Source organism: Elephas maximus, chromosome 19 (assembly GCF_024166365.1).
Source record: "Elephas maximus indicus isolate mEleMax1 chromosome 19, mEleMax1 primary haplotype, whole genome shotgun sequence".
NCBI lineage: Eukaryota > Metazoa > Chordata > Mammalia > Proboscidea > Elephantidae > Elephas > Elephas maximus.
The window spans coordinates 53,979,423-54,006,774 of NC_064837.1; the positions used below are offsets into that span (position 1 = coordinate 53,979,423).

At 46.4% G+C, this 27,352-nt stretch overlaps 1 protein-coding gene across 2 annotated transcripts in view; it reads left to right on the top strand.

The window, feature by feature from the left end:
* Nucleotides 1-1,437: 1,437 nt before the first annotated feature.
* MRC2 (mannose receptor C type 2) overlaps nt 1,438-27,352 on the top strand; it is a 75,098-nt gene continuing 49,183 nt past the window's right edge. For both annotated transcript variants that reach the window (XM_049861612.1, XM_049861613.1), the window contains exon 1: nt 1,438-1,763. In XM_049861612.1, the coding sequence (XP_049717569.1) occupies nt 1,652-1,763 (112 nt within the window). In that variant the 5' untranslated portion in view covers nt 1,438-1,651. The remainder of the gene's footprint in view (nt 1,764-27,352) is intronic.

A 27,352-nucleotide genomic window follows, 5' to 3' on the forward strand; every position in this document is an offset into this window, starting at 1 on the left:
GCCAAGAAGACTTTACGGGTCAGCTCTCCTCTCACACGGGGTCGCTATGAGTTAGAGTAGACACCACCACGCCCAACATCGGTCTGTACAGAGCCGCTGGGTGGGTTCAAACTGCCAGCGTTACTGTTCGCAGCCACGCACTTAACCATTGCACCACTAGGGCCCCTGCGGTGTGGACAGTGGGAAGGAAATCTCCCTTCCAGGGGATGGTAAGTGATTTTAGTGAGTGCTCGCTTTGGGGCCTGCAGCCTCCTGCCTGATAGCTGCCAAGAATCTCAGCCTGCAGGGAGAGGAAGATCTAAGTGAGCCTCTCTGGCCCAACAATCTTTATTTCAGGGATGGGGAAAGATTTACCCAAAGGCAATTAAAAAAAAAAAGTTTGAATTTGTTATTTCCAAAAAAGTACCGAGGTGAACAGACAGGAAACAATAAAATCTGTATTAGTTTCATATTGTTTTTATTTGATTACTCGTGGTGGGAGAAACCGGGATCTTCTCTGTACTTAGGGTTTCTGTGTCAATCCGGAGCTGAGCCCAGAGAGCACAAGCTACTTTTCCAAGGTTCCCAAGGAGTCAGAGATAGAGGTGGGACTGGACTCCAGCCACCCGCCTTCCAATCCAGTGCTGGGCTGCGGTGACCTGTTGCATAAGACCGAATAACTGTGGATTGTCTTCCCTTTTATGAAATTTCCCTTTGGTCCTCTGCGACCGGCCAGCAGGCCAGTTGCTGGTGGGCGTAATGCTGTCGGTCTTACTGGACGTCTAATGGACAGATTTTCCCAGGTTTCTGGATGCAGCCCCAGCTAGCAAAAGTGCTACACCTCTTTTCGCCAAGGACGCTGAGACAAGGGTCAGGCAAATGTTAAAACCAGACGTGTAAGAATTGTCTGCACTCCGTACAAGGAACAGGGGCCCTGCCTCCCCCTCCCCCAATCTTCGCCTGGGTGGCCAGCTTTGGGATCCGCCCCTTCCCCACTGCCCGGGGGAGGGGTCCTCCTTGGTTTGAAGGTAGCGGGTGCTCTGCTACAAGAGACATCAGGAGGAGGAGGCGGGATGGACGGAGAGGAGTGGGTGCCGCCGGGGTCAGCCGCGCCCCCGCCCCGGCCCCCGGCCGGCCCGGCCTCGCAGCCTGGGTCTCGCCACGCCGTGAAGTTTGCGGAAAGTTTTGCAGTCGCTTCCCCGCCCGCGCCAGCCGGGGAGCTGTGACGCAGCGTCTGGGGCTCCTGGCCGGGACCGGGAGAGGGAAGGCGAGGCGGGGAGAGAAAGGGGAACGGAGAGCGAAAGAAAGGGCGCACGCCCGAGGTCCTCCTGGAACCCTAGATCTTCCTCTTCCGCCACCGCCGACGCGCCCTCGCCCTCGGCCCCGCGCCCGCCAGCGCCTCCTCCCCTTCCCCTCCCACGCTGCCCGCTTCCCTTCCCCTCTGCCCCTCAAACCCTCCTCCTGGGCGCTGCGCTCCTCCCTCCGCCCTCCCTCCGCCGGCCTGCCTTCTTCCCTCCCTCCTCCGCTCTTCTCCCCGGGAGGCATCACTTCGTCCCGACCCGGCGGAGGACGCGAGCCCCTCCCGGGCAGTCACCGCAGCCCAGCGCCCGGACTGCCACCGCGCGCCGTGCCCGTGCACCCTCGCTCCCCGCGCCCGCACCCCGCCGCGGGGATGGGGTCCGGCCGGCCGGCCCCCGCGCCCTGGTCTCATCACCTGCTGCGCTGCGTCCTGTTCCTCGGGGGCCTGCACCTCGGCTGCCCCGCCGATGCCGCCGCCCCCCCGGGTAAGGCGCTGCCAAGCTGGCCAACTTCGGGGGCCGGGCGGGGGAGCTCGGGGAGCGGGCCGCGCTCGACTTTTCCCTCCCTTTTTTTTTTTTTTCCCAGAAGCGTGTGTGCGTGTGCGAGTGTGACTGGGTTTTTAAAAGTCGTCTCCGCTTCTCTGAGGGCAGAGGAGGGAGGAGGAGCGCGCCGGGAGGGGGGAGGACCTGAGTGGAACCAGATGTGGCGGCGGCGGGGGAGGGGGAGCGGGGGTCACGAGCGGCCGCGGAGGAAGCGAGCGCCGGGGAGGACCCCCACTCTCGGCCCCGGCCCCCTCAAGGCTTGTCCCCGCAAACCCTGGACACCTTCCCGGAATCTCCAGGCCGGTCTGCTTGCTGTGTCCCCAGACTGATGCGTTACTATTGTTTTCGAATTATTCCTAAGGGTTTGTTTGCCGTTTCTGGCATCTCGGGAGTGTTTTTTATTTCTTTTCCACACTTGGTCTTCAAGGACGGCTTGTGGCATAAGCCATCCGCACCGCTTGAACAGAGCCGTGTGGGGGCAGTTTTGTGCCCCAGGACGCGGCGACAGGCTGCGCGCCTGGGGTGTGTGATGTTGTGTCTGCGCGAGCTGCTCCGGACAGACTGGTGTTCCTCCAGAGGGACAGATCTTGGGCGGCAAAAGAGCTGCTGAAGAGATGCAAAAACCCCACCAGCAGAAAACAAAAAATCGAAACGGTGCCTTTCTTTTCCTGCTACTCTTTCAAGGGGTGACAGTGAAGTGTGGGGACAGACAGACCCCACATCAAGAATTGAGAATAAAGAAAACCTGCTTCCTGGCACGGGGGAGGGTGGAGTGGAGTGGGAAGGGGCTGTCAGGGGAGTAAAAGCAGGAATGGCCAAGGCACAGAGTTGTTACAGCTCCAGTGCTGGGCCCATGGTAGCTCCCTTTATTTTTAATTTGGGGTGGAGGTGAGTGAAAGTGGATGGGGGCCGTTGGTGTGGAGTTTTGCATAGGGACCAGACAGCCCCTGGAGGGTCTGGGACCGCCAGCCGTGGCCAGTGCTTGAAGGGTTGTAACATGGGCATCCAGGACATCTATCTGTCCTGATTGTGGTGGACCGGAGAAATGAGGGCCAGGGAGACCTATATTCACATGGAGCAGAGCCCCTCTCCTTAGTTCACAGCCGCCTAGAATCGAATGTTGGACAAATGCGGACCAGACGGTAACGCCAGGCTCCCTGCTGATGAAGATGGCTTTCTGCTGCCTCCCTGTGTTCCTGCCTGTGTCTTCCTCCTCTGTGGAGGACTTTGTGTGCAGACAGGGTGGGAGAGGTGGAGGAGGGTGGCCATTCCCAGAGCACATTGAAAGCCAGGCCCTGGGAGAGAGTGAAGGCCAGAGTGCTGACTCGGCTGTTTTCCCCAGGGAGCTTCTGACAGAGGGAGCTGAAGTGCCTGGTGAGAGGCCCTGGCTGGGAGGACCTGGAGTGCCTCAGGAAAAGAGAGCTGAGTCCTGCCTACCCGCCCTCCGCCCCCATGACCCAGGCCCTGTCCCTGGGCTTGTGGCCACACAGCCTCCCTCACAGAGATACCTCAGCCGCACTGGTTGACGCTGCCCTGAGGGAGCTCAGGTCTAGGGATGGGGGTGGCCTGGTCTCCACAGTGGCAGGTAGCAAGGGGAGGGTGGGGCTGTTGCAGGTACCCTGGACAAAGCTGTCCCTCCTGCCCAGAAAAAAAGGAAGACTTCAGAAAAGGAAGTGAAAAAGAGGAAGACCCTCAATGAGATGGATTCACACAGTGGCTGCAACAATGGGCTCAAACATAGCAACAATTGTGAGGATGGCATTGGACCAGGTTGGAACTAACTCAATGGCACCTCACAAGAATGCTCCTGCCCCCACCCTGTCACCTTCCTCTGAAGCCTATCCAGAACCTCCAGTCTGAATTGATTGCCTGAAGAGCCCTCATCTCCTGGTACCTGGTGACTTAGGCATCCACCTTCACTCGCACTTGGAAGGAAGTCCTTGGCAATCTCCTTCTGAAAGATCACAACCATTGAAAACTCTATGGAGCACAGTTGTACTCTGACACACACGGGGTAGCCATGAGTCGGAATGGACTCAACAGCAAACTGGTTTCCCCATGGAGACGGATTCACCAAGAACTGAATCTGTCCCAGGGAATGTTTGTGGGACATATGACTTGTCTTGGCAGGCCAGCACCGCTTTGGGTGAAATTTACCCTGAGGAGAGGGCTGTGGGTGAGTGGCTTCCTGATCACCAGTTGGGGGACCCTGTGGGCTGAGAGAATAGGGTGCTGCCGCTCCACTTGTGGACAGAGAGGCGGTGGGGTAGGAGTACCTTCTTGGGGTGTGGTGGCAGAATCCATCATCCCTCTGCTTCAGTGGAGTGTCCTGCGATGTGTCGCTGGAAGTCATCATCTTTGTTAATTGCGGTATTATTGCATTTTTTGGAGGAGCCACTGTTTGCTCAGCACTAAGCTAAGTACTTGGGGGAGGAAGGCAGGTACAGAGAGTGTAAGATGCATCCTCAGGGAATATAAAATCTTGTTGGAGAAGGAAACATGAGACCTTTAGCAGGGCGGGGAGGCAGGAATTCCATTGGTGGAGCGCCTGCTTTGGCCTGCAGCCTTGCTGAATGCTTTATGTGCAATTTAGCATTGAATTCTGATGATAACCCAAGGAGGAAGGAATTGCTGGGCCCATTTTGCAGATAAGGAAATGGAGGCCAAGCAGGGCCTGATGATACACCTTGGGTCTTGCAGCTAGCCGGTGAAAGGCTGTTACGGTGCATACTTCTGCCAGGAGACAAGAGGGAGGGGAGAATGTGTAGGGCAAAGGGTCACCAAGGCTTTCTGCAGAGGGGCTGGGTGGCAGGGAGGCGAGCAGAAGAGCAGAACAGGAAGGTGGGCTGGGCTGTTCCGGGGGTTCTGTGGAAGCTTGCTGGGCTGGGTGGAGAGTTCCTGAGTGGGGTGGAGGAAAAGCTCAAGTTGAGAGGAAGCTGGAAAGGGGTCTGGGAGGCCGGGATAGGGGAGCAACTTGCCGGCCCACCATGAGGAACCCCTGGAGGTTTATGAGCAGAGGAACGGGGTAAGGGTTGGAGAGGGGTGGGTACTGGGAGACCCAGGGCTCACGTATCCAGGTGGTTGAGTGAGGAGACCTTGGGAAATCTTCTTGTGCTATGTCTTGGGGGAGTGTGGGAACGCACCCAAGCCTAGCACAGGGGGGACTGGGTGCTGTCTAAAGGACAGGGAAGGATACATTTTTCTTGAAAGGCATCAGGTACTTGCTGCTGCTGCCCGAGTCAGCCGGACAAATTGCCTGCCCTTCCACCCCAGCTCCTGGTAAGTCAGAGTCCAGAGCCCTCTTACACTTGCCCCCACAAAATTCAGTCTTCCTTCCTCAAAAAACAAAAAATAGAACTATCATATGACCCAGCAATTCCACTGCTAGGTATATACCGAAAAGACTTAAAAGCAGAGACTCAGAAAGAGACTTGTACACCAATATTCATTGCAGCACTATTCACAATAGCCAAAAGGTGGAAATAACCTAAACGTCCATCAACAGATACATGGATAAACAAAATGGACATACATACAGTGAAATGCTACTCAGCCAGAAGGAGAAATGAAGTCTTGATACATGCTACAATATGGGTGGAACTTGAAGACATTATGCTGAGAGAAATAAGGCAATCACAGAAGGACAAATACTGTATGATTTCACTTATGTAAAGAAAAGACAAGAAAAGGCGAATGTATAGAGACCAAAGTTTATTAGTGGTTACTGGGGAGGGGGAGAAAAGGGAGGTTCACTGATTAAGGATAGGGTTGCACAGCCGATTATTGTAACTGCTGTCAATAAGTTGTACACCTATAAAAAGTTGAATTGGCAAAAGTTGTGTGATAGATACATTACAACAACATAAGCAGCTGACTTGGTTGTACATAAGCAGCTGAGGCTGCTTATGTACAATCAAGCACCTCATGGGACTTGGTTCCTTGGTTTAGAGGTTTAGGGTCCTGGTTTCATGGAACATTCCTAATAAAGTGTTTAGTGTTTAGTGCTTCTGTTCTACCACCTAGTTCATTGTGTTGTGCCTGAGATCTTAAAAAGCTTCCATCCAAGGCACAACTGGTCTCTATTCACCTGGAGCGATAGAGGAAGAAGGAGAGTCAGGAACAGGAGGAATAGGAGGAGGATGTGGATTGTGTGGCTAATTGCCTCCATGAACAACTGCCTCCTTTGCCATGAGACCAGAAGAACTGCATGGTGCCTGGCTACCATTAGTTTTGATCAACGATTCCATAGAAGAATCCTGATCAAAAGGGGGGAAGTGTAGAATAGAGTTTCAAATTCTCATGGACTCTAGACTTTCTGGAGCCATGGGGCGTGGTTGAACCTCTGTAAAAATTGCCCTGAGATTATCTTCAAACCTTAAACTAGACATATTCCCTGAAGTCACCTTACTATTACTACTACTTTCCTGCTGCCGTTGAGTTGATTCTGACTCACAGAGACCCTATAGGTTAGAGTAGAACTGCCCCATAGGCTTTCCAAGGAGCAGCTGGTGGATTTGAACTGCTGACCTTTTGGTTAGTAGCCAAGCTCTTAACCACTGCACTACCAGGACTCCAAAGTCATCTTAAAACTGAACAATAATTTAGTTTAACTAGTAAAAAAAAAAAAACAGCCTTGAGCATTGTACTCTGTTAAGAACTATCTATATGGGATCAAATTGACAACAACTCAAAAGATTAAATAGGAACCATAGGGGCAGTGAGTTTATGTTAATGAGGGAGAAACAACTCAGAAAAGGAGGGTGAGAATGGCTGCACAACTCAAAGGAGGAAATCAGTGTTGCTAAATTGTACATGTAGAAACTGTTGAATTGGTGTATGTTTTGCTGTGTATACTTTCAACAACAACAGCAAAATTAATAAAATTTAGGGGAAAAATTATATTAAAAAAAAATGTCTTCCTTCTTCCAGCCCTCTGTGAGCTGCCTGGGCCCAGGGCATACCCAGCTTCGCTGTGATTGGTGCTGGGATCTCAGCTCTCCCCTGGGCTCACCTGGGCAAGGTGAGGGTGCAGGTGGGGGAGGAGGAAGTTCAGGTTTGGGTCACCATGTATTCAGACCATAAGCTTTCTGATGCCCACATGGTGTGGTGATTTGGGCAGATGAGATGATTTCAGGGAGTGTCATGAAACTCAGAAAAAATATCCATTTGAAGCCACCATTAATTAAAGCAGCATCTAGAGGTCCCTGCCTGCTCTCCAAAGGGATGAAGTGATAACAGTAAAGGCTACCATTACAGCCAAGGCAGGGCACTGGGCCAGTGCTTTACAAGCAATAGCTCATCTCCATCTCACAGCCCTGTGGGGGCATTAAAAGAAGCCCTGGTGGTGCAACAGTTAAGTGTTCGGCTGCTAACAGAAGGGTTGGCAGTTCCAACCCCCCCAGCGGCTCTGAGGGTGAAAGACCTGACGATCTGCTTTCATAAAGATTGTTGTTGTTAGATGCTGTCGAGTCGATTCCAACTTACAGTGACCTTATATACAACAGAACGAAACTCCCTGTCTCCACTACACTTTATGTAATCATGAAGATTACAACCTGGGAAGGGTATCTGGGGAAGCCAGCACAACTTGTACAAGGCAAGGTCATGGAAGCTCCATAGACACATCCAAACTCCCCGAGGGACTGAATTACTGGGCTGGTGGCTGGAGAGACCATGGTCTTAGGGAACATCTAGCTCAATTGGCATGACATAGTTTATAAAGAAAATGTTCTACATTCTACTTTGGTGAGTAGCATCTGGGGTCTTAAAAGCCTGTGAGCGGTCATCTGAGGTACTCCACTGGTCTCACCCCTTCAGGAGCAAGGGAGAATGAAGAAAACTAAAGACATAAGGGAAAGATTAGTCCAAAGGACTAATGGCCCACAACTACCACGGCCTTCACCAGTCTGAGTCCAGTATAGGTAGATGGTGCCCAGCTACCACCACTGACTGCTCTGGCAGGGATCGTAATAGAGGGTCCCAGACAGAGCTGGAGAAAAATGTAGAACAAAATTCTAATTCACAAAAAAAGACCAGACTTAACTGGCCTGACAGAGACTGGAGAAACCCCTAGAGTATGGCTCCCAGGCGCCCTTTTAGCTCAGTAATGAAGTTACTCCTGAGGTTCACCCCTCGGCCAAAGATTAGACAGGTCCATAAAACATAATGAGACTAAAGGGGCACAGCAGCCCAGGGGCAAGGACTAGAAGGCAGGAGGGGACAGGAAAGCTGGTAATAGGGAACCCAAGGTCGAGAAGGGAGAGTGTTGACATATCTTGGGGTTGTTAACGGATGTCTTAAAACAATAGGTGAACGGTTATGAGAAAGTAGTTTGTTTTGTAAACCTTCATCTACAGTACAATTAAAAAAAAAAAAAAAAGATTACAACCTGGGAAACCCTACGGGGCATTTCTACTCTGTCACATGGGGTCACTATGAGTTGGAATCAACTCGACGGCACCCAACAACATCATGAGGGTATTATCACCCATTTTACACGTTGGGAGTCAAAATATTACAGATGTTTAGTTTTGAGCTTGGGTGTGGCTGCAGAAACTGAGCACTTCAGTACCAGACACACTGTGTCACAGTCAAAATAAGCACTGTGAAGGGCATGCCAGGAAAGACTGGAAAGTTCTGCTTTATGAATAGACTTTAAATTTTTTTATTGTGATAAAATATATATTTTAACCAGTTTAAGTGTACAATTTGGTGACCTTAATTAAATTTACAATGTCGTGCAACAATCACCACTATTTCTAAAACTCTTTCATTCCCCGAACAGAAGCTCAGTACCCACAAAGCAACAGCTCCCCATTCCTCCCTCCCTCCACCCCAGCCCCGGTAACCACTGGTCTACTTTGATCTCTATTCATTTGCCCATCTACTTCTTGATACATTCTAGATGAACTTTATAGGGTTTTTTCCCCATAGCCCCAAGCCTTCTAGGACCTGTGTCCTCCTGAGAGGAACCCTGAGGAAGAAGGTAAAGAAGAGTGAGCAGCCCTCTGTTCTTTTCCACTGTCTGGGTGCTTGTCTCTCCAGTGTTCCACTGGGTCTAAAACGCAGGGACCAAGTCCCTTTGTGTGCCCTCAGGATGTTTGAGGTGCCCCCACCGACGGCACATGGATAACTGAGTATGAGTGAGTGACTAAAGGACCTGATGGAGGAGGAACCAGCCCCAGCCCCTGAGGTCAGGGATTCATACATTCATTCATTCGTGCATTCACTCACTCATTCATTCACGTATATTTACTGAGCCCACACAGCGCCAAGAGCACGGTTGACTGGGGCCTGCTCTTCCTTTGAGCCTACCTCCCACTGTACCTTGAATGGGGGTCCTTGGACTCGTTGGAGGGCCTGGACAGTGCCATTGCCTGACAAGAAGCGTGCCTTCCACTTTTGTCCTTTATGAGATGGGGAGGGCCTCCTTCCCTATGACTTGGTCCTATAAATCTGGGTGGGGTGGGCCATTGGCGTGTAACGAAGCTCCTGGCACTCACCTGGCCACTGCTAATCCTAGTTACTCCTTGGCTAGGGGACGTGTTAGTAAACAGGAGGGCTGGGTAAAAGCTGGTGATAGCAGTTGCTACCTGGGGCCTGCCTGGCTCAGCCAGCTCCAGCCCCTTAGGAAACAGATGGTGCGGCCACCATCTCCCCTCCCAAAACAAAAAACAAGAGTTCACACTGTGGCCCCAGGAGAACTCATCGCCGACCCTGTGCCCCCTCCCCTGCCCCTTGGGCTCGTCACCCTCACAGACCCCTTCCTTCCACTTCACCTCAGCCCTTTCGTTACCACCCCGATGTCAGTTCCTCTGACTCTGTGCATTCTGTCAGTAACTATGAAACCTCAGCTGCTTCTTTGACTTGTCCCTGCTGCCCCACTTTGGCTCTGTTGTTCTCTGTAGCAGCCTCTGCTCTGATATCCCGGAAACTCTCCCACCTCCAGGCCTTTGCACACACAGCTCCCTCTGCCTGGGATGCTCTTCCCTCTTCTTCCCTGACTACGGCTTACCCTTCCTTCAAGACTGGAGGATCCTGAGAAGGGCAACGAGGAGTCCTGGTCTCTGCCTCTTGGCCAGAGGGAGAGACAAGCACCCAGACAGCCGACCGTTGTACACGGTGAAGGAAAAATACCAGAACAGAGGGATTTATGATGGATGATCCTTTTTCAGGGTAATCCTTTCTCAGGGATTATCTCTAGAAGGAGATGGGGCAGTGGTAGAATTCTCACCTTCCGTGCAGGAGACCTGGGTTTGATTCCCAGCCGATGCTCCTCGTGCAGCCACCACCCAACTGTCAGTGGAGGCTTGCATGTTACTATGATGCTGAACGGTTTCGGCAGAGCTTCCAGACCATGACTAGGAAGAAAGGCCTGGTGATTCACTTCTGAAAATCAGCCAATGAAAACTTTAGGTGTGGATCAATGATCTGATCCATGACCGATCACGGGGATGACACAGGGCCGGGTGGTGTTGATTGCGTTTTGCATGGGGTCACCATGAGTTGAAGCTAACAACAATGACAGACCTCTAGCAGGACACGGTGAGAAGCTTCCGTGGTGGACATGGCGTCCTAATGGGGAGAAACACTAAACCCCCGAGTTTCCCAACCTTTCCCCACACTCTCAGGGTGTGTTCGGAAGCGGAATGTGGTGCTCATCAGCAGCTCCTCTCTCCTGTAGACAGAGGCAGGAGTGTGGACATGGTCCAGAATGTTCCTGCCTCCACTGTCCTCTGGAGATGTAATGGGGAGAAGATAAGTGGGGCTGTGATTCATGCTACTCACCAGTTCTGTGACCTTGAGCAGAAGCTCAAGTTTCTTCATTTGTAAAATGGGAAAAAATAATATACTCCTTGTAGAGAGTATGGGAAACCCTGGTGGCGTAGTGGTTAAGTGCTACGGCTGCTAACCAAAGGGTCGGTAGTTCGAATCCACCAGGTGCTCCTTGGAAACTCTTTGGGGGCAGTTCTACTCTGTCCTATAGGGTCGCTATGAGTTGGAATCGACTCGACGGCACTGGGTTTGGTTTGGTTTTGGTTTAGGGAGTATGGAGCCCTGGTGGCGCCGTGGTTAAGAGCTTGGCTGCTAACCAAAAGGTCAGCCGCTCAAATCCACCAGCAGCTCCTTGGAAACCCTATGGGGCAGTTCTGTTCTGTCCTATAGGGTTATTATCAGTCAGACTCAACTGGACGGCAACGGGTTTGGTTTTGGGCTTGTATGGAGCCCTGGTGGTGCATTGGTTAACAGCTTGGCTGCTAAGCAAAAGGTCAGCAGTTTGAAGCCATCAGCTGATCCTTGGAAACCCTATGGGGCAGTCTACTCCTATAGGATCACTATGAGTCAGAATCGACTCACTGGCAATGAATTTGGTTTTTTGTACGGATATTGTGAAAGTTACATAAAAATGAGGTAACGTATATAACATGCTTGGTACAATACTGCGCACAGAGTCATTTCTTAGCAAATAGTATTAAATTATTACTTATTATTATTAGGAAGAGAAAACATGAATGTCAAGGGACTGAAATATGAGAAACGCAGTCGTCAATACACCAAGTCTCAACTGCAACCGCTTTATCGAAGCAGATCCAAACCTGTTACTTCTTTGTGACAGTTCCCTAACTAATGTATCTAGAAGTAATCATATTTTTCTGAATATAAATTTAAATCCTAAAGAAAGAAAAAGTCTTATCCTCAGTTGTACTAACCCCTCTGCCTCAGTGGGCCACCCACCCTCTTTCGTTCTCTTCCTTAGTAACCCTCTCCACGGAACCTTCGCGCAGCCTGACCAGCTGCCCCAGTTTGTTCAGGACCGAGGGGTTTTCAGGGATTCAGAACTTTCATTGCTAAAACGGGGACAGTCCCAGGCAAACGGGGATGGTTGGCCACCCTACCTCCACGTCCTGGCCACCCAGTTACCTTGAGCCTGTTCATACGCCCTTACTGCCTATGCAGCTGGCTCGCAAGGGTCAGCCCTTGGAAAACTGCTTGTCGTTGAGTCAGTTCTGACTCGTAGTGACCTTATAGGACAGAGTAGAACTGCCCCATAGGATTTACAAGGCTGTAATCATTATGGGATTGTAATCATTACGGGAGCAGGTTTCTGCTTCGGAGCAGCTGGTGGATTTGAACTGCTGACCTTCTGGTTTGCAGCCGAGGGCTTAACCACTGTGCCACCAGGGCTCCCTAATTACTAAATTCAGGGACACTGCTCAGACCTGACCACGCAGCATGAATGCTGTTGACAACCTTCGTTTTAGTAACGGGTGCTCGGCAACTTGAAGAATGTAATCCACGTCACTGAATTGTACATGTAGAAATCCTTGAATTGGTGTGTGTTCGGCTGTGTATATTCTTCACCACAACAAAAAACAAAATAAATTCAAAAAACACAATGTATGCTCAAGGGATAACATTGAAACCATCCAGAAGTGAAATGTAAAACATTTCAAGTCTTTCCTCTCCTTCAGCCCACTCCCTAACAGTGACCGCTGCCAGTAGTGTGTTGCGTAACCTTCCAATTTTTATGCGTGTGCACACACACATGATGACTCCTTTACACGAACAGGGCCATGTTGTATGCTGCTCTGCAAAATAGCTTTTATTTTATCATATTAGTGCTCTTTCCATGACAGAGCTGCCTCATTCTTATTAACGGGACTCATAGTCCATTGTAAGGACGTTCCATGATTTTTTTTTAAAACCAATTCCCTAATAATGGGTATTGTTGAAAGATTCTCTCTGCCTCTGGCCTTTGTCTCCTGCCTCCTGCCTTCACCTCCATCCTCAGCCCAGAGCAGGCATTGCTGCCAGGTTGGTGAGCCTAAAGGACAGATTGAATAGCCTACAGAAAAGTCTAAGCTCTATGAATTTAGCATTTGAGCCCTTCCACGGTTGAGTTCCACCCTTCTTTTCCAACCACATGCCCCAGTCAAACCGAGCTACTTATCGTTAGCCACCCACAACCGGTTGCAATTCAGTTGATTCTGACCCGTAATGACCCCACGTGTATCAAAATAGAACTGTGCTCCGGAGGGTTTTTAATGGCTTCTTCTTCAGAAGCGGATCATCAGACTCGTGGCAACCCCAGTATTACAGAGTGGAACCAAGCTCCGTAGGGTTTGTTTTTGGCTGTAATTTTTACAGAAGCAAGTCATCAGGCCATTCTTCTTTGGCCATACTGGGTGGCTTGGAACTGCCAATCTTTTGATTAGTTGCCAAGAGCAAACCGTTTGCACCATCCACACTTGGTTTTTTTGGGGGGGGATTGCCAGACCTTTCTTCCAAGACATTTGTGGGTGGACTTGAACCTCCAAGCTTTTAGCAATTGAGGCGTTAGCCATTTGTACCACCCAGGGACTCCTGCTGTCACCAACAGACACCCCATGTTCCACCCAGCAAAGCCTCTGTGTGTTTCTCTGTGCCAGATGTCTGGTTTCTACAGGCCTATCTTTGAGACCAGCTCATACCTCAAGCCTCTGAGTTGCTCTCATCTGCAAGGAGCCTTTCTCTCCACAGCTCCTCTCACAGTCTGTCCTTGCCACCGCCCTGGTAGGGGTCACTTCCTCCCTTCTTGGCCTGTCAGCACCTCTCGGGCAGGGCAGGGCCTTTTTACCCCTGCATAGGGCCTGGCACAGTGGCATTTAGTAAATATTTATTGAAACAAACAAAGAAAAAAAAACAGGAAGCATTCCAAAGAGCTTTTTTAATTTTTTTAAACAGAAAGGCAGTGAGCTCTACCCTTCCAGAGTTTAACATAGATGACATCACAGTCATGGAAAACATATGGAGTTGAGTTAAAATAAACAGAAAAAAAGTCCAGTGACTACAGTAAATTCCAGAAGTAGATTTAAACCATTACAAGAATGTGAGACAAATGGGAAGCAACACACTAACAGGAAAAGGAATTTTTACTTTTTCAGTGTTATCAGGACAACTGGCTTACAGTTAGAAAAGTTAATCTCAGTTTATAGCTGAATCACACTTCAGGGAATTCAGGTGGCAGACTGTCACATAGAAAGTGCAAAGATCGCTAGAAATTAAAAGAACTTTCTTTAAAATACTTAGTTAAACGAGTGAAAAAGGAAAGCCTAATGTTGGTAGAGGTGTGAGAAGACCATTATGTGTGATTGAGAGCTCTGTAAATTTGTCCAGTTTTTAAGGATTCAATCTTCTGGACGATGTGTAAGAAACTATAGGACCTTGTATTCTTTGACCCCGTAATTCCACTTTGGGGAATTTATAAGGTGTTAACCCCAAAGAGAAAAAAATTTACCCATAGAAGTACTATTTATAGTTAAAAAAATAGAACAGGAAACAACCTAAATGCCCAATATTTAGAGTATAAGCAAACTGAGATATGTTAACCTGATGGACAATTTGCACAGCTCTTTAAGTGACAGACATACGGATAATGTTGTTGGATGCCGTCATAGGGACCCCGTGTGACAGAGTAGAACTGCCCCATAAGGTGTTCTCAGCTTAATCTTTACTGAAGCAGATCACCAGGTCTTTCTCTTGAGAAACCACGGGGTGGGTTCAAACCACCGACCTTTCACTTAACAGCTGAGTGCTTAATCGTTACGCCACCAGGGCCCCTTATAGATAACGTTAGGACATAGAAATATGTCTAAGAAAGGAAGAGCATGTGACCACAAAGCAGTCTCACAAAATAATATGCACAGACTGGTTACAGTTAAGTGAAGACACATGCCTGCTCGCTGACATTCATTCATTCAATTAATTAATTATAGTTCTTTGTGTTCTCTGTCCACCCCACCTTCCACCCCGAGCAATTACAAAGTGCCAAGCATAGTGTTCATTGCTGAGAACACCATGTTGAATAAGCCAGACATGGTTCCTACCTTCCTGAAGCTTGAAAGCTTTGAAAGTAATAATTTTAAAGAGTTAGAGCAATGTAAATAGAGTCAAATGTTCACTGATTTCATTTTTAGGTATAATTTTTAAGTTCACTAGAAGTAAGATGGGAGTAATAGACTCCTCTGAGATCTCAGACCTAGGAGATAGGTCTGACAGTAAGGAGAACAACCCTGGGTCAGACCAACCTGGTTGGCTAGAAGGATTGGACAGAAAACAACATCTTCCTTGTAGTCAGTCTTGGTCTCCGTGGCCAGGATATTGTGTTAGATCCCCACAGATGCTTACCCTAATTTCTGAAGGATCGGAGGACAGAAGAGCAGTGGGACTTGGAAAAAGCTCGGAAGTACTGTTTATGATAGCAAAAAATATTGAAAATGCACATTGAGAGAAAAATTATGCAACAGAGTAGAGACACAATGGAATATGATGCAGCAGTAAATTGAGGAACCTCAGCTACCTGCTACAACATGCGTGAACCCTAGAGATTCAGTGTTGAGTAAGAAAAAATTCCAGACCAGAGGACTACATATGGTATGATCCGCTTTGCAAAACCACTGGAAAAGTTGAAAAAAAAAAATGCAAGGAGCACCCAAATATTCTTTACTTAGAGTAGCCCTGGTGGAGCAGTGGTTAAAGTGCTCGGCTGCTAACCGAAAGGTCAGGCAGTTTGAACCCACCAGCCACTCCTTGGGAGAAAGGTGTGACAGCCTGCTTCTGTAAAGATTACAGCCTTGGAAACCCTATGGGGTTGCTATGGGTCAGAATTAATTCCACGCCAGTGGGTGTGGTTTGGTTTATTTGCCCCCTTTGCTTTACCTCACTCTGTGTGTGTGTTTAATGAAGCATATGAGAGTCAGACATCATGACATTTCACACCTAAATACTTCAAATATCAACTAAAAATATATTCTGCTACAGAACCATAAAACCATAATCACCCAGGAAGTATAACATGGAGATGACAATTTTAGCTCATATGCAGTCCATGTCCTGATTTTCCCAGTTGTCCTAATAACATCCTTTATAGCTGGAGTTTTTTTTGTTTGTTTTTGTTTTAGTCAAAGATTCAATTAGGTGTTATGCTTCTTCAATCTCCTTTAATCTAGAAGTTTCCTGGCTTTTTTTGTCTTTCATGACATTGTATTTTTGGTGACTCCAGGCTCTAAACTGGTCTGGTTGTTTACTCATGATTGGATTCGTGTTCAACATTTTTGGAAGGAACTACTTGGGGGATGTGGTATCCTTCCCATTGCATCACATTAATGCCAGTTAGTATGTTTTCTTGTTGATAATGCCAGCTTCGTTCACTTGGTTTAGGTGGTGTCTACTGGATCTTTCCACTAAAAAGGTACGTTTTCCCTGTTTGTATTTAGTAAATAATCTAAGAAGTTTAAATCATATTCTTAAAATACAACATTGTTCACAGCAGCATTATTCATAATAGCCTAAAACTGAGAACTGCCAAAAGCCTAGCAACAACAGAATGGATAAACTGTAGTATCATTACAAAATCGAATATTATACAGCAATAAAAATGAACAATCTAAAGGAGCCCTAGTAGCAAAAACAGGTAAGAGTTTGGCTGCCAACCAGACCAGTTAGAATCCCCCCAGAGGCTCTATGGGACAAAGTACTGGTGATCTGCTTTCATAAAGATTACAGCCAAGAAAATCCTGTGAGGCAGTTCTGCTCTGTCACATGGGGTTGCCATGAGTTGGAATCTATTCAGAGGCACCCTACAACAACAGTGTCAGATTTTAAAAAGAGAAAAAGTGAACAATTCTACAACTACATGCAACAGTATGGATGAATCTCACAAACAGTATTGAACGAAAAAAACAGAGGCAAGAGTGTTCATACCATATGATCCCATCTATCTTATCTATCCATCCAGCCAGCCATCTGTCTATCTATCTATCTAAAAGGCAAAACTAATCTATGCTGTTTGGAGCCGAGAGAGTGGTTACCTTAGTGGGAAAAGTTGTGAAGAGAGGGGATCCCAAATAAAATTTAGAAAGAACAAAAGGAAAGAGATATATGTAACAAATATGCCAAGATGCTTATAAAACCCAATGAAGACATACAGGAACCTTCAATAGTTTTAAGGCATGTAGGAGCAGAATGGGACAATGGCACAACGGTTAAGCGCTCGACTACTAGCTGAAAGGTTGACAGTTCAAACCCACCCAAAGGTGCCTTAGAAGACAGTTCTGGCATTCTGCTTCGTCAAAGTCACGGCCTTGAAAACCCTATAGAGCAGTTCTACTCCGCACACATGAGGACACCATAAGTCAGAGCTGACTCGATGGCAACGAACAACAACATCATCCAGACCAGAATAGGTAAGTGGATAAAGGATATCCAGACAGTTCGCAGAGAAGGAGTATCAGCATCTAATAAATGTTTAAAATCACTAGGAATAAAAAAATATTCAAACAAGACACAGTTTTCACAATAGGGCCCACAAGGATTGATGTCACGGCTTCCTCAACATAATGTTATTTACCGTTGAGAAAATCTTCACAAATTAAAGACCAGTGACAGCTAAGTAATCATTAAATGAAATGTGGTATATCATGTATAATAGTATACAGTCATTAAAATGGTTTTTGCATAAATTTTTAAGGACAGAAAAATTCTTTCGTTGAAATATTATGTACAAAAACAAGGTTCAAAAATATGTGTAGATGCATGCGTGTTATGTGTATGTGTATGTATTTAATATGAGCTATATATGAAAAAAATGAAATTCATATATGAAAATAATTATATATTGGGTATATAGCTGAGATAAAATTGGTAGAAAGATTACACCAAAATTTTAAGAGGGTATATTATAGATCTAATCTGGTATATTATTTATTATAATTATATGATAATACAGATTATAGATGAGTCTTTAAAAAAAAAAAAATTCTGTATTTTCAGCAATGAGGTGGCAGCCAGCAACTTTCTCCCTGGCATTCAAGCAGCACTCCTGTCTGCCCCTCCTGCATCTTGTGACTAGTCCAGTCCTGTAGCACGTGACTGAGTGTAGCCAAAGGACCTAGGGGCAGTCCTTTCCCTGGGCTCCAGGTGTGAAGGGAACACACCAAGGCGTGCAGGGCCTCGATTTTAGCCTTGCAGAGAAACCCTGGCTGCGGAAGGAAAGACCGAATCCTGGCCACAGGGTGGGCCGCCACCAGGGACTCTTGGGCTGAGTCCCTAGTTGCAGTTTTCCCTGGGCCCCTCCCTGCCTGCCCTTCTGGCCATTTTTTTAAACGTAGCCCCCTACATGCTCCTTTTTGGACTCACATAGTTGGAGTTGAGTTTCTCTCCCTTGCAGGCAAGGAAGCCTGCCTGAAAGGAGAGTCAGCTCTGAGAGGTTTTTCTGAAGTCACACAGCACAAGGTGCACACAAGCAAGAGCTGGTTTGGATGTGGCTATTTGGCAGAACACGCTCCGCATTTCTCAAATTGAAAGAACTGAAGAAAAACTCGAAGCCTCGAGTTGCAATTTTGAAGGATTCTACAGGAAAAATGTTGAACGATGCATCAAAAGAAGATGGAAGGAATACACAGAGTCATTGTACCAAAAAGAATCTGTCAGTGTTCAACTATTTAGGAGGTAGCATATGATTGAGAACCAATGGTACTGAAGGAAGAGGCCTAAGCTGCACTGAAGGGAATGGCAAAAACCAAGGCTACAGGAATTGACAGAATACCAACTGAGATGTTTCAACAAATGGATGCAGTGCTGGAGGTGCTTATTTGCCTGTGCCAAGAAATTTGTAAGACAGCTACCTGGCCAGCCGACTGAAAGAGATCCGTATATGTACCCATTACAAAGAAAGGTGATCCAACAGAATGGGGAAATTATTGAACAATATCGTTAATACCACATGGCAAGTAAAATTTTGCTGAAGATCATTTAAAATCTATTGCAGTAGTACATCAACAGGGAACTTCCAGAAATTCAAGACGGATTCAGAAGAGGACATGGAACAAGGTATATCGTTGATGATGTCAGATGGATCCTGGCTGAAAGCAGAGAATACCAGAAAGATGTTTACCTGTGCTTTATTGACTATGCAAAGGCGTTAGACTGTGTAGATCATAACAAATTGATGGATAACATTTCGAAGAATGGGGATTCCATAACATTTCATTGTACCCATGAGGAACCGGTGCATAGACCAAGAGGCAGTCATTCGAACAGAACAAAGGGATACTGTGTGGTTTAAAAATCAGGAAAGGTGTGTGTCAGGGTTGTATTCTTTCACTATTCTTATTCAGTCTGTATGCTGAGCATATAACCAAGAAGCTGGACTATATGAAGAAGAACAGGGCATCAGGATTGGAGAAAGACTCATTAATGACCTGCAGCATGCAGATAACACAACCTTGCTTGCTGAAAGTGAAGAGAACTTGAAGCACTTATTGATGAAGATCAAAGGCTACAGCTGTCAGTATGGATTGTACCTCAACATAAAACAGAAATCCTCACAACTGGATCAATAAGCAACATCATGATAAACAGAGAAAATATGGAAGTTGTCAAGGATTTCATTTTACTTGGACCTACAATCCACACACATGGAAGCAGCAGTCAAGAAATCAGATGACGCAGTGCATTGGGTAAATCTGCTTCAAAAGACCTCTTTAAAGTGTTAAAAAGCAAAGATGTCACTTTGAGGTCTAGGGTGTGCCTGACACAAGCCATAGTATTTTTAATTGTCTCATATGCATGTGAAAGCTGGACAATGAATAAAGAAGACCAAAGAAGAATTGACACCTTTGAATTATGGTGTTGACAAAGAATGTTAAATATACCATGGACTGCTAGAAGAACAAATAAATCTGTCTTGGAAGAAGTACAGCCAGAATGCTCCTTAGAAGCAAGGATAGTGAGACTTTGTCTCATGCACTTTGGACATGTTATCAGGAGGGACCAGTCCCTGGAGAAGGACGTCGTGCTTGGTAGAACAGAGGGTCAGAGAAAAAGAGGAAGACCCTCGAGAGATGAATTGACACATTGGCTATGACAGTGGGCTCAAGAACAGCAACGATTGTGAGGATGGCGCAGGACTGGGCAGTGTTTCGCACTGCTGTACGTAGGGTCACTATGAGTCGGAACTGACTTGATGGCACCTAACAACAACAGCAACATTGAGCAGCCGGGTGGCTCCGTCCATGAACAGTCTCCCAAAAGCGGGATGTGTCACATGGCTCTACTGCAGCCTTTTCCTTCTTCTCCTTCAGTTAGCAGCCGAGGGGTTTCAGAAGGGCCATGGTAGAGGACATAAAGGCTTTACTGCAAGTTTGCATTTAGAGAACAGCAGGCTACAAAATTCTGTGAACACTGAATGAGAGTGCATATGTACAAGACTGAAATTCGAATCAGAAAGACACCTGCAACTTAGGGGATAAGATTTTGGAAGGCTTCCTTTTTTAAAACTCTTAATAATGTTTCTATCTAATATTGTTTGTGCAATAAAGAAGAGATGGAGACCACACTAATATTTACTGAGCACATAAATAAAGTTGGCCAGAGTCAGTATTAGGCAATTCCTCATTTTAACCCTCACATTCCTCCCCTTCACAGATAAGGAAGCTGAGCCACAGAGTTTGAGTGGCCAATCGCACAGCTAGTAAGTGGCGGAGCAAGGAATGCAGTCCAGGTCTGTTTGGTTCCATGCATGGCCTTTTATTTATTAATAAACAAATATTAATTATAACAAATATTTGTGAACCCGCCACCTAACCCAAGACATAGAATATTGTTGTGTGCCGTCCAGTTGATTCCGGCTCGTGGTGACTCTCTGTAACAGAGTACAACTGCCCCATAGGGTTTCCTAGGCTGAAGTCTTTATGGAGCAGATTGTTAGGTCTTTTCTTCCACAAAAGTTGCTGGTGGGTTCCAACCTCTGACCTTTCAGGTTAGCAGCCCAGCGCGTGACCATTTCCCCACTAGGGCTACTTTTACCACGCTTTGACTACCTATGCGCTTCTCCTCTGCTCCCATACCCCCCTCTCTGACCTAAATTTTGTGTTTACCTATTCCTTCCTTTTAATATTATAATGCTTGGAGTATAATCTAAATACAGAAAAGAACGTATTATAAGTGTTTAGCTTTATGAATTTTCACAAGCTGAACACACCCGTGTAACCAAGGCTTTGATCCAGAATATACCCCGAATGCATTTAAATGTTTTCCATAGGCTTGTTAGACATCGGTATTCTTTGTGAACTGTCTGTTCATATTCTTTATTGTCTCATCTATTCGTGTCTTAAGCACCTTAAAACTATTGTGGTCTCTGTGTTTTGCGCATTGGCTTATATGGCTTATATCAGCTGCTTGCCGTGTTTGTTACAGATATCTTTTTCTTGTTAGTTGTTCATTTACAATTTTTATTTGGGAATTATGTTTTTTACCTCCTCCCTCACCCTCCTCCTCAATACACTTGGTCTTTTTAGTAAGGTTTATAAAGTGCTTTGGGGTCAGAGTGGGTTCTCCCCTTCAGGTTCATGCTCATCCCTTTATCCACCCTTAGGTTTTCTGTTTCACTAACCTCCCCTCCTGAGGGCTTCAGTGGCTCTCCTTCACGTGTGGGCTGCTTCAGTTGGTGAATTTGAATGAGACTGCAAAAAGACAGTTTCATGTATTTTATTTTATATATATACATATATATATTTCAAGTTAATAATATATTTTTTAGAATATGTGAATATATATTTCTAAGTTGAGAATATATATATTTCAAGTTAAGAATTGATTTTTGCAATTGTAAAAATGATGCATATTCACAGTATACCATTCAAAGAATCGAAAAAATTACAAAAAGAAGAAAAATTACCTGAAATTTCACCACTAAGAAATAACCACTGTTAACATTTCAGAAAATATCCTTCCAGGTTTCCTCTCCCCTCCTCTTCCTCCCTCTTTCTCTCTCTTTCCCTGTATATAATTTTACACGGATGTTTCCATGTTCTTTTGTAGCTTTCTTCTTTCATTTGACGATATGTCATGCACGTATTTCCACCCGGCACTTCTGTGGGCTGCATAGGATCCCATGGTATGATGTACCAAAAGTTACCCCCTATTGGACGTGTAGGTCATTTCTCATTTTTCACTGTTGTAAAATCCCTACATGCACTGCTGGGGATCCTAACTCAGGCTGGGAAGGTAGTTTGGCCAGTGTCAACTTACCGTCTCAGAAATCAGCCAAACTTCTTTATTGTGAAGGGATCTCTCTGCTCCCTGGCCCAAGGATTGGGTGGCTGATCTCACCCATCTTTATTTTCTTCAAGAGAGCATCTCTTTAGGTTTACTGACCCCGAACCCCTCCTCTAGATGGTCTGAGTTTAGTGTAGAACTCTGCACGTATGAGTTAAGATCACAGAGGGTCGAGTTTGAAACAAAGGGCAGACACACACACATATTCTCTGTTTTTAATTATCGAATCGTTAATTGTAGAAAATATAGAGAAGAAAGTAAAAATCATCAGCTATTCCGTAAGAAATCAACACCGATGGAGGCAGCAGTCAGGAAATGAAAAGATGCATTGCATTGGGCAAATCTGCTGCAAAAGACCTCTTTAAAGTGTTCAAAAGCAAAGATGTCACCTTGAGATCTAAGGTGCACTTGACCTAAGCCCTGATGTTTTCAATTGCCTCGTATGCATGTGAAAGCTGGACAATGAATAAGGAAGAACAAAGAAGAATTGATGCCTCTGAATTGTGGTGTTGGGGAGGAATATTGAGTATACCATGGACTGCCAAAAGAACGAACAAATCTGTCTTGGAAGAAGCACAACCAGAATGCTCCTTAGAAGCAAGGATGGCGAGACTACATCTCACATACTATGGACATGTTATCAGAAGGGATCAGTCCCCGGAGAAAGACATCATGCTTGGTAAAGTAGAGGGTTAGCGAAAAAAAGGAAGACCCTCAGTGGCTGCAACAGTGGGCTCAAGCATAGCAACAATTGTGAGGATGGCGCAGGACTGGGTGGTGTTTTGTTCTGTTGTGCATAGGGTCCCTATGAGTTGGAACCAACTTGATGGCACCTAACAACAACATCCCAGAAGTGAGTGAGTGATAGATAGTTGGTGTCAAGTTGACTCTGACTCATGGGGACCTTACGTGCAACAGAACGAAACACTGCCCAGTCCTGAGTCATCCCCATGAATGTAGGCATGTTCAAGTACATAATTGTGGCTATTGTGATTGGCTGCTAACCAAAAGTTTGGCAGTTTGAACCCACCAGCCACTCTGCGGGAGAAAGATGTGGCAGCCTGATTCTGTAAAGATTTACAGCCTTGGAAACTGTATAGGGCAGTGCTACTCTGTCCTATAGGATCTTTAAGAGTCGGAATCAACTGGACAGCAACAGGTTTGCGTTTTCTTGTGCCAATCCATCTTTCCCAGGGTTTCCCTCACCCTCATTGGCCCCCTCCTTTACCAAACATGACGCTCTCCTCTAGCAATGTTCCCTCCTGATGACATTCCAAAGCAGTCGAGTCAGATAATGTTCTGTTGTGATCCATAAAGTTTTCCTGGGCTAATTTTTGGAAGTAAGTTGCCAGGCCTTTCTCCCTAGTCTCTGTTAGTCTGGATGCTCTGTTGAAACCTGTCCACCACGGGTGACCCTGCTGGTTGGTGTTTGAAATACCAGTGACATAGCTTCCAGCATCACAACAACATTCAAGCCATCATAGTAGGATACATTCGACAGATGGGTAGTGAAAGGCAGTGATAAAAAGCCAAACCTGTTGCCCTTCAGTTGATGCTGACTCATAGCAACCCTAAGGACAGAGCATAACTGCCCCATAGAGTTTCCAAGGCTGTAATCCTTACGGAAGAAGTCTGACACATCTTTCCCCTTCAGAGCAGCTGATGGGTTGGAACCGCCGACCGAACGCTTAACCACTATACCCCCAGGACTCCTGTGAAAGGTAGTGATAACCACTGTATATATCAGTGGTTCTGAAACTTTGGTATGCCTCTGAATGGCCTGGGAATCTCGTTTAAATACAGATCTTCCCTCATCCCAGCAATTCTGATTCAGCAGGTCTGCTGTAGGGCCTGAAAGCCTGCCTGATAAACAGGCTCCTCAAGGGATCCAGATACCCAAGTTTCAGAACAAGAATGTGGAATTGCCTTTCCAGACCTTGCTTCATTTTTTTTTTAAATAGAAATGAGGTCATACTGTACATTCAGTTTGCCTTTTAAAAAAATTAGCAGTAGAATGTGAACTTTTATCCATGTCTAAATACTTTTTTATAAATTGATTTTTATTTTCTGCATAGTATTCCATTATGAGAGTATATTACAATTTTCTCTGTCAGCACCATATTGTTGGACATTCTTTTTTTCCCTCAATTATTGCTATGATAAATAATAATGTTATGCACATAAGAATATTTGTACACACTCTTAATCATTTCCTCAAGTTAAATTTCTAAAAAGTGAATTTACGTGCTAGGTTGTTTTTGTTGTTAGGTGCCATCTGCAGTGGGTTTGGTTTTGTTTTTGGTTTAGGTGCCATCGAGCTGATTTTTGACTCACAGGGCCCCCCATGTGACAGAGTAGAGCTGCCCCATCGGGCTTTCACGGGATCTCTTTACAGGAGCAGATCACCAGGTCTTTTCTCCCGTGGAGCCACTGGGTGGGTTCGAACTGCTGACCTTTTGGTCAAGGGTTTAACCGTTGTGCCACCAGGGCTCCTTATGTGCTAGGTACTCAGTAATTATTAAGTGTGGTACACATGAGCAGTGTTTGCTCCACTTAACAGGTGAGGACACTAAGGGATGAAAAGGACTAGTGCCCTGAGCTCTTGTAACCCCCCCATTCATTTTTAATTAAATTAGAGCGGCAGAGGAACCCTCACAGTGGTGGGAGCAGTGCTTTATTTTTCATATGATCCTAAAAATTAGAGAAGGAAAAAGCAGCCTAGGGAAGTGTTTTAGTTACCTAGTGCAGCTGTCACATGAACAGCACAAGTGGGGGGCTTTCAAGAACAGAAACGTATTTTCTCACAGGTCTGGAGACTAAAATTCCAAATCAGGGTGTTGGCCATGTGGATTCCTTCCTCCTCAGTAGCCCTGGGCATTCCTGGGTTTGTGGACAATGGCATGTGTGTTTCCCTCTGTCTGTACCTATAATCTGCTTTTCTTATAATTTAGAAGGGATTCCCTTTAAGACTCAGCCTACACTGGTATAAGCTCATTAACGTAAGAAAAGAAAACTACCTATCGCCAAGCAGGGTCACATTAACAGGTACAAAGATTAGGATTTCAGGACATATTTTGGGAGGACACGATTCAGTCTGTAACAGGAAGGAATCATGAACAGGGGCGAGAGAGTGGGGAAAGAAGTAATTTGGAGGGGCCCACAGAGACGTTCCTTTGTAGGTCCCAGTGACATCAGAATGCCGGTGGGGTTTAAAAAAACCAAACCTACTGCCATCGAGTCAGTTCTGACTCGTAGTGACCCTGTAGGATAGAGTAGAACTGCATCACAGGGTTTCTAAGGCTGTAATCTTTATGGAAGTAGACTAGCCACATCTTTCTCCCACAGAGTGGCTGGTGGGTTCGAACTGCCAACCTTTTGGTTAGCAGCCGAGTGCTTAACCATTGCACACCAGGGCTCCTTGGTGGTGGAGTCGTGGAGGTATTATGTATGATCCTTTGTGGCTGTCCAGAGCAAAGCCAGTTAATCTCCCCAAACATTTTTTGAGCACTGAATTGGATTCTGTGGGAAATCCAGACAGTAGGATTTGGTTCCTTCCAAGATCTTAAGAGCCCCCCTGTGTCTCCCCTCCCTCAGTTTTATTTACTGTGTAAACATTATAATAATATAATAGAAAATGACCCATGACCCCAGTCTCCTGGCACAATAATTTCATGTTTCCCTCATTCCCTTCTATTAAGCATCCATAAGTAGATCTATTTTTAAAGGAGTTTATAATCTGTTGTCATCAGCTGCCGTCGAGTCAGTTCCAACGTGTGGTGACCCCGCATGTGCAGAGTAGAACTGCTGCATAGGGTTTTCAAGGCTGGGACCCTTTCAGAAGCAGATCACCAGCCCTGTCTTCCGAGGCACTTCTGGGTGGGTTTGAAGCACTTAACCATGTGCGCCACCCACGGGCTCCTTTATAATCTAGATGTGAAGCCCCGGCCCATACGACAGGGGACAGCTTGCCTTTCAGTATACAAATACTGAGCACCTACTGTGTGCTCGGCACTGAGGAGACAAATGGGTAAGACACAGCTCTGGCTCTCAAGGAAGCTTAGTAGAGGAGACAGGCACACAACACTGTGCATCCCTTTAGGACTCCCCCATCACCTGTGAGAAAGCAGGGAGGGTATTTTGTAATTCCTTTTGTTGTTTTTGTTAGGTGCCGGCAAGTTGATTTTTGACTCATAGCGACTCTTATAGGACAGAGTGGAATTGTCCCATAGGGTTTCCTAGCCTGTAACATTTACAGGAACAGATCACCAGGTCTATTCTCTCGCAAAGCATCTGGCACGTTCGAACCAAACTGCCAGCTTTTCAGTTAGCAGCCGAGCACTCACAGGTAAGAAAAACAACCTGAGTCACCCAAGGCCAGTAAGCTTGTAAATGGCAGAATCCAAACCTGAGCTCCCAGGGAGAGCTTATTCTCAGCCCACGCTGCCCATGCTCCTTCCCTTCTCCCATTCTTGTGGGTAAGGCCTCCAGCTGCCTGAGTCCCAGTATGTCGCCTGCAAACTCCGGCCTCACCTCCCCGTCCCAGCATCTGCCAGACCTGCGGGCACTACCCCACCTCCTTCCACACACCCTTCCAGCTGTATATTCCGTGACCTCATTTTCCCTTTACGGCCGTCCTTGGAGTTTATTTCTGCAGAGCCAGAATGTGGCAGGGAGAGCAACACACCCCATCTTGCCCTGACCCTTCCAGAAATCCCCCCACTATCCCCACACACCCTCCACAATCCTTTTCTCCTTGCCCCCTCCCTTCCACACCTGAGAAGGGGTCCACAAGTTCAGAGGAACCAGCATCCATGGAATTGGGAGAGGATTGCACATCTGGATTGTGTGTTTATTTTTTGTTTAATTCTTCTGAAGAGCAACTAAACAGTGGAGTGCTTGGCCTTATTTTCTCTTATCATTTCTTCTTATCCAGATTGCAGCATCTGCTAAGCCTGGTTCCCAGGCTCTCCGCTGTGAAACAAACACAGATTCTTGAGCTCACGGCTCCACTCAGGGCAGAGGGTCTTACTTAAACACCAAGAAATAATGGGGGCCTTTTTTTTCAGCTATGCAGTGCTTACTGGCAACAGAGCATCTTCAAGCATTTGCTCATTGAATCTTCCCAGAAACCCATGAGACAGATTTTTGTTTTTTTTTTTAATAATTTATTTTTGTTGTTGAAAACACACACAACAGAACATACACCAGTTCAACAATTTCAACATATACAATTCAGTGACATTGATTACATTCTTCAAGTTGTGCAACCATTCTCACCCTCCCTTTCTGAATTGTTCCTCCCCACATTAACAAATTCATGCCCCCCTAAGCTTCCTATTTAACTTTTCTGAGCTCCTACTGTTATTTTGGTCCCATACAGGTAGTTCTTTAAAAAAGGTACAATGGTCAGGGCAGACATTCTTCACTAGTTAAGC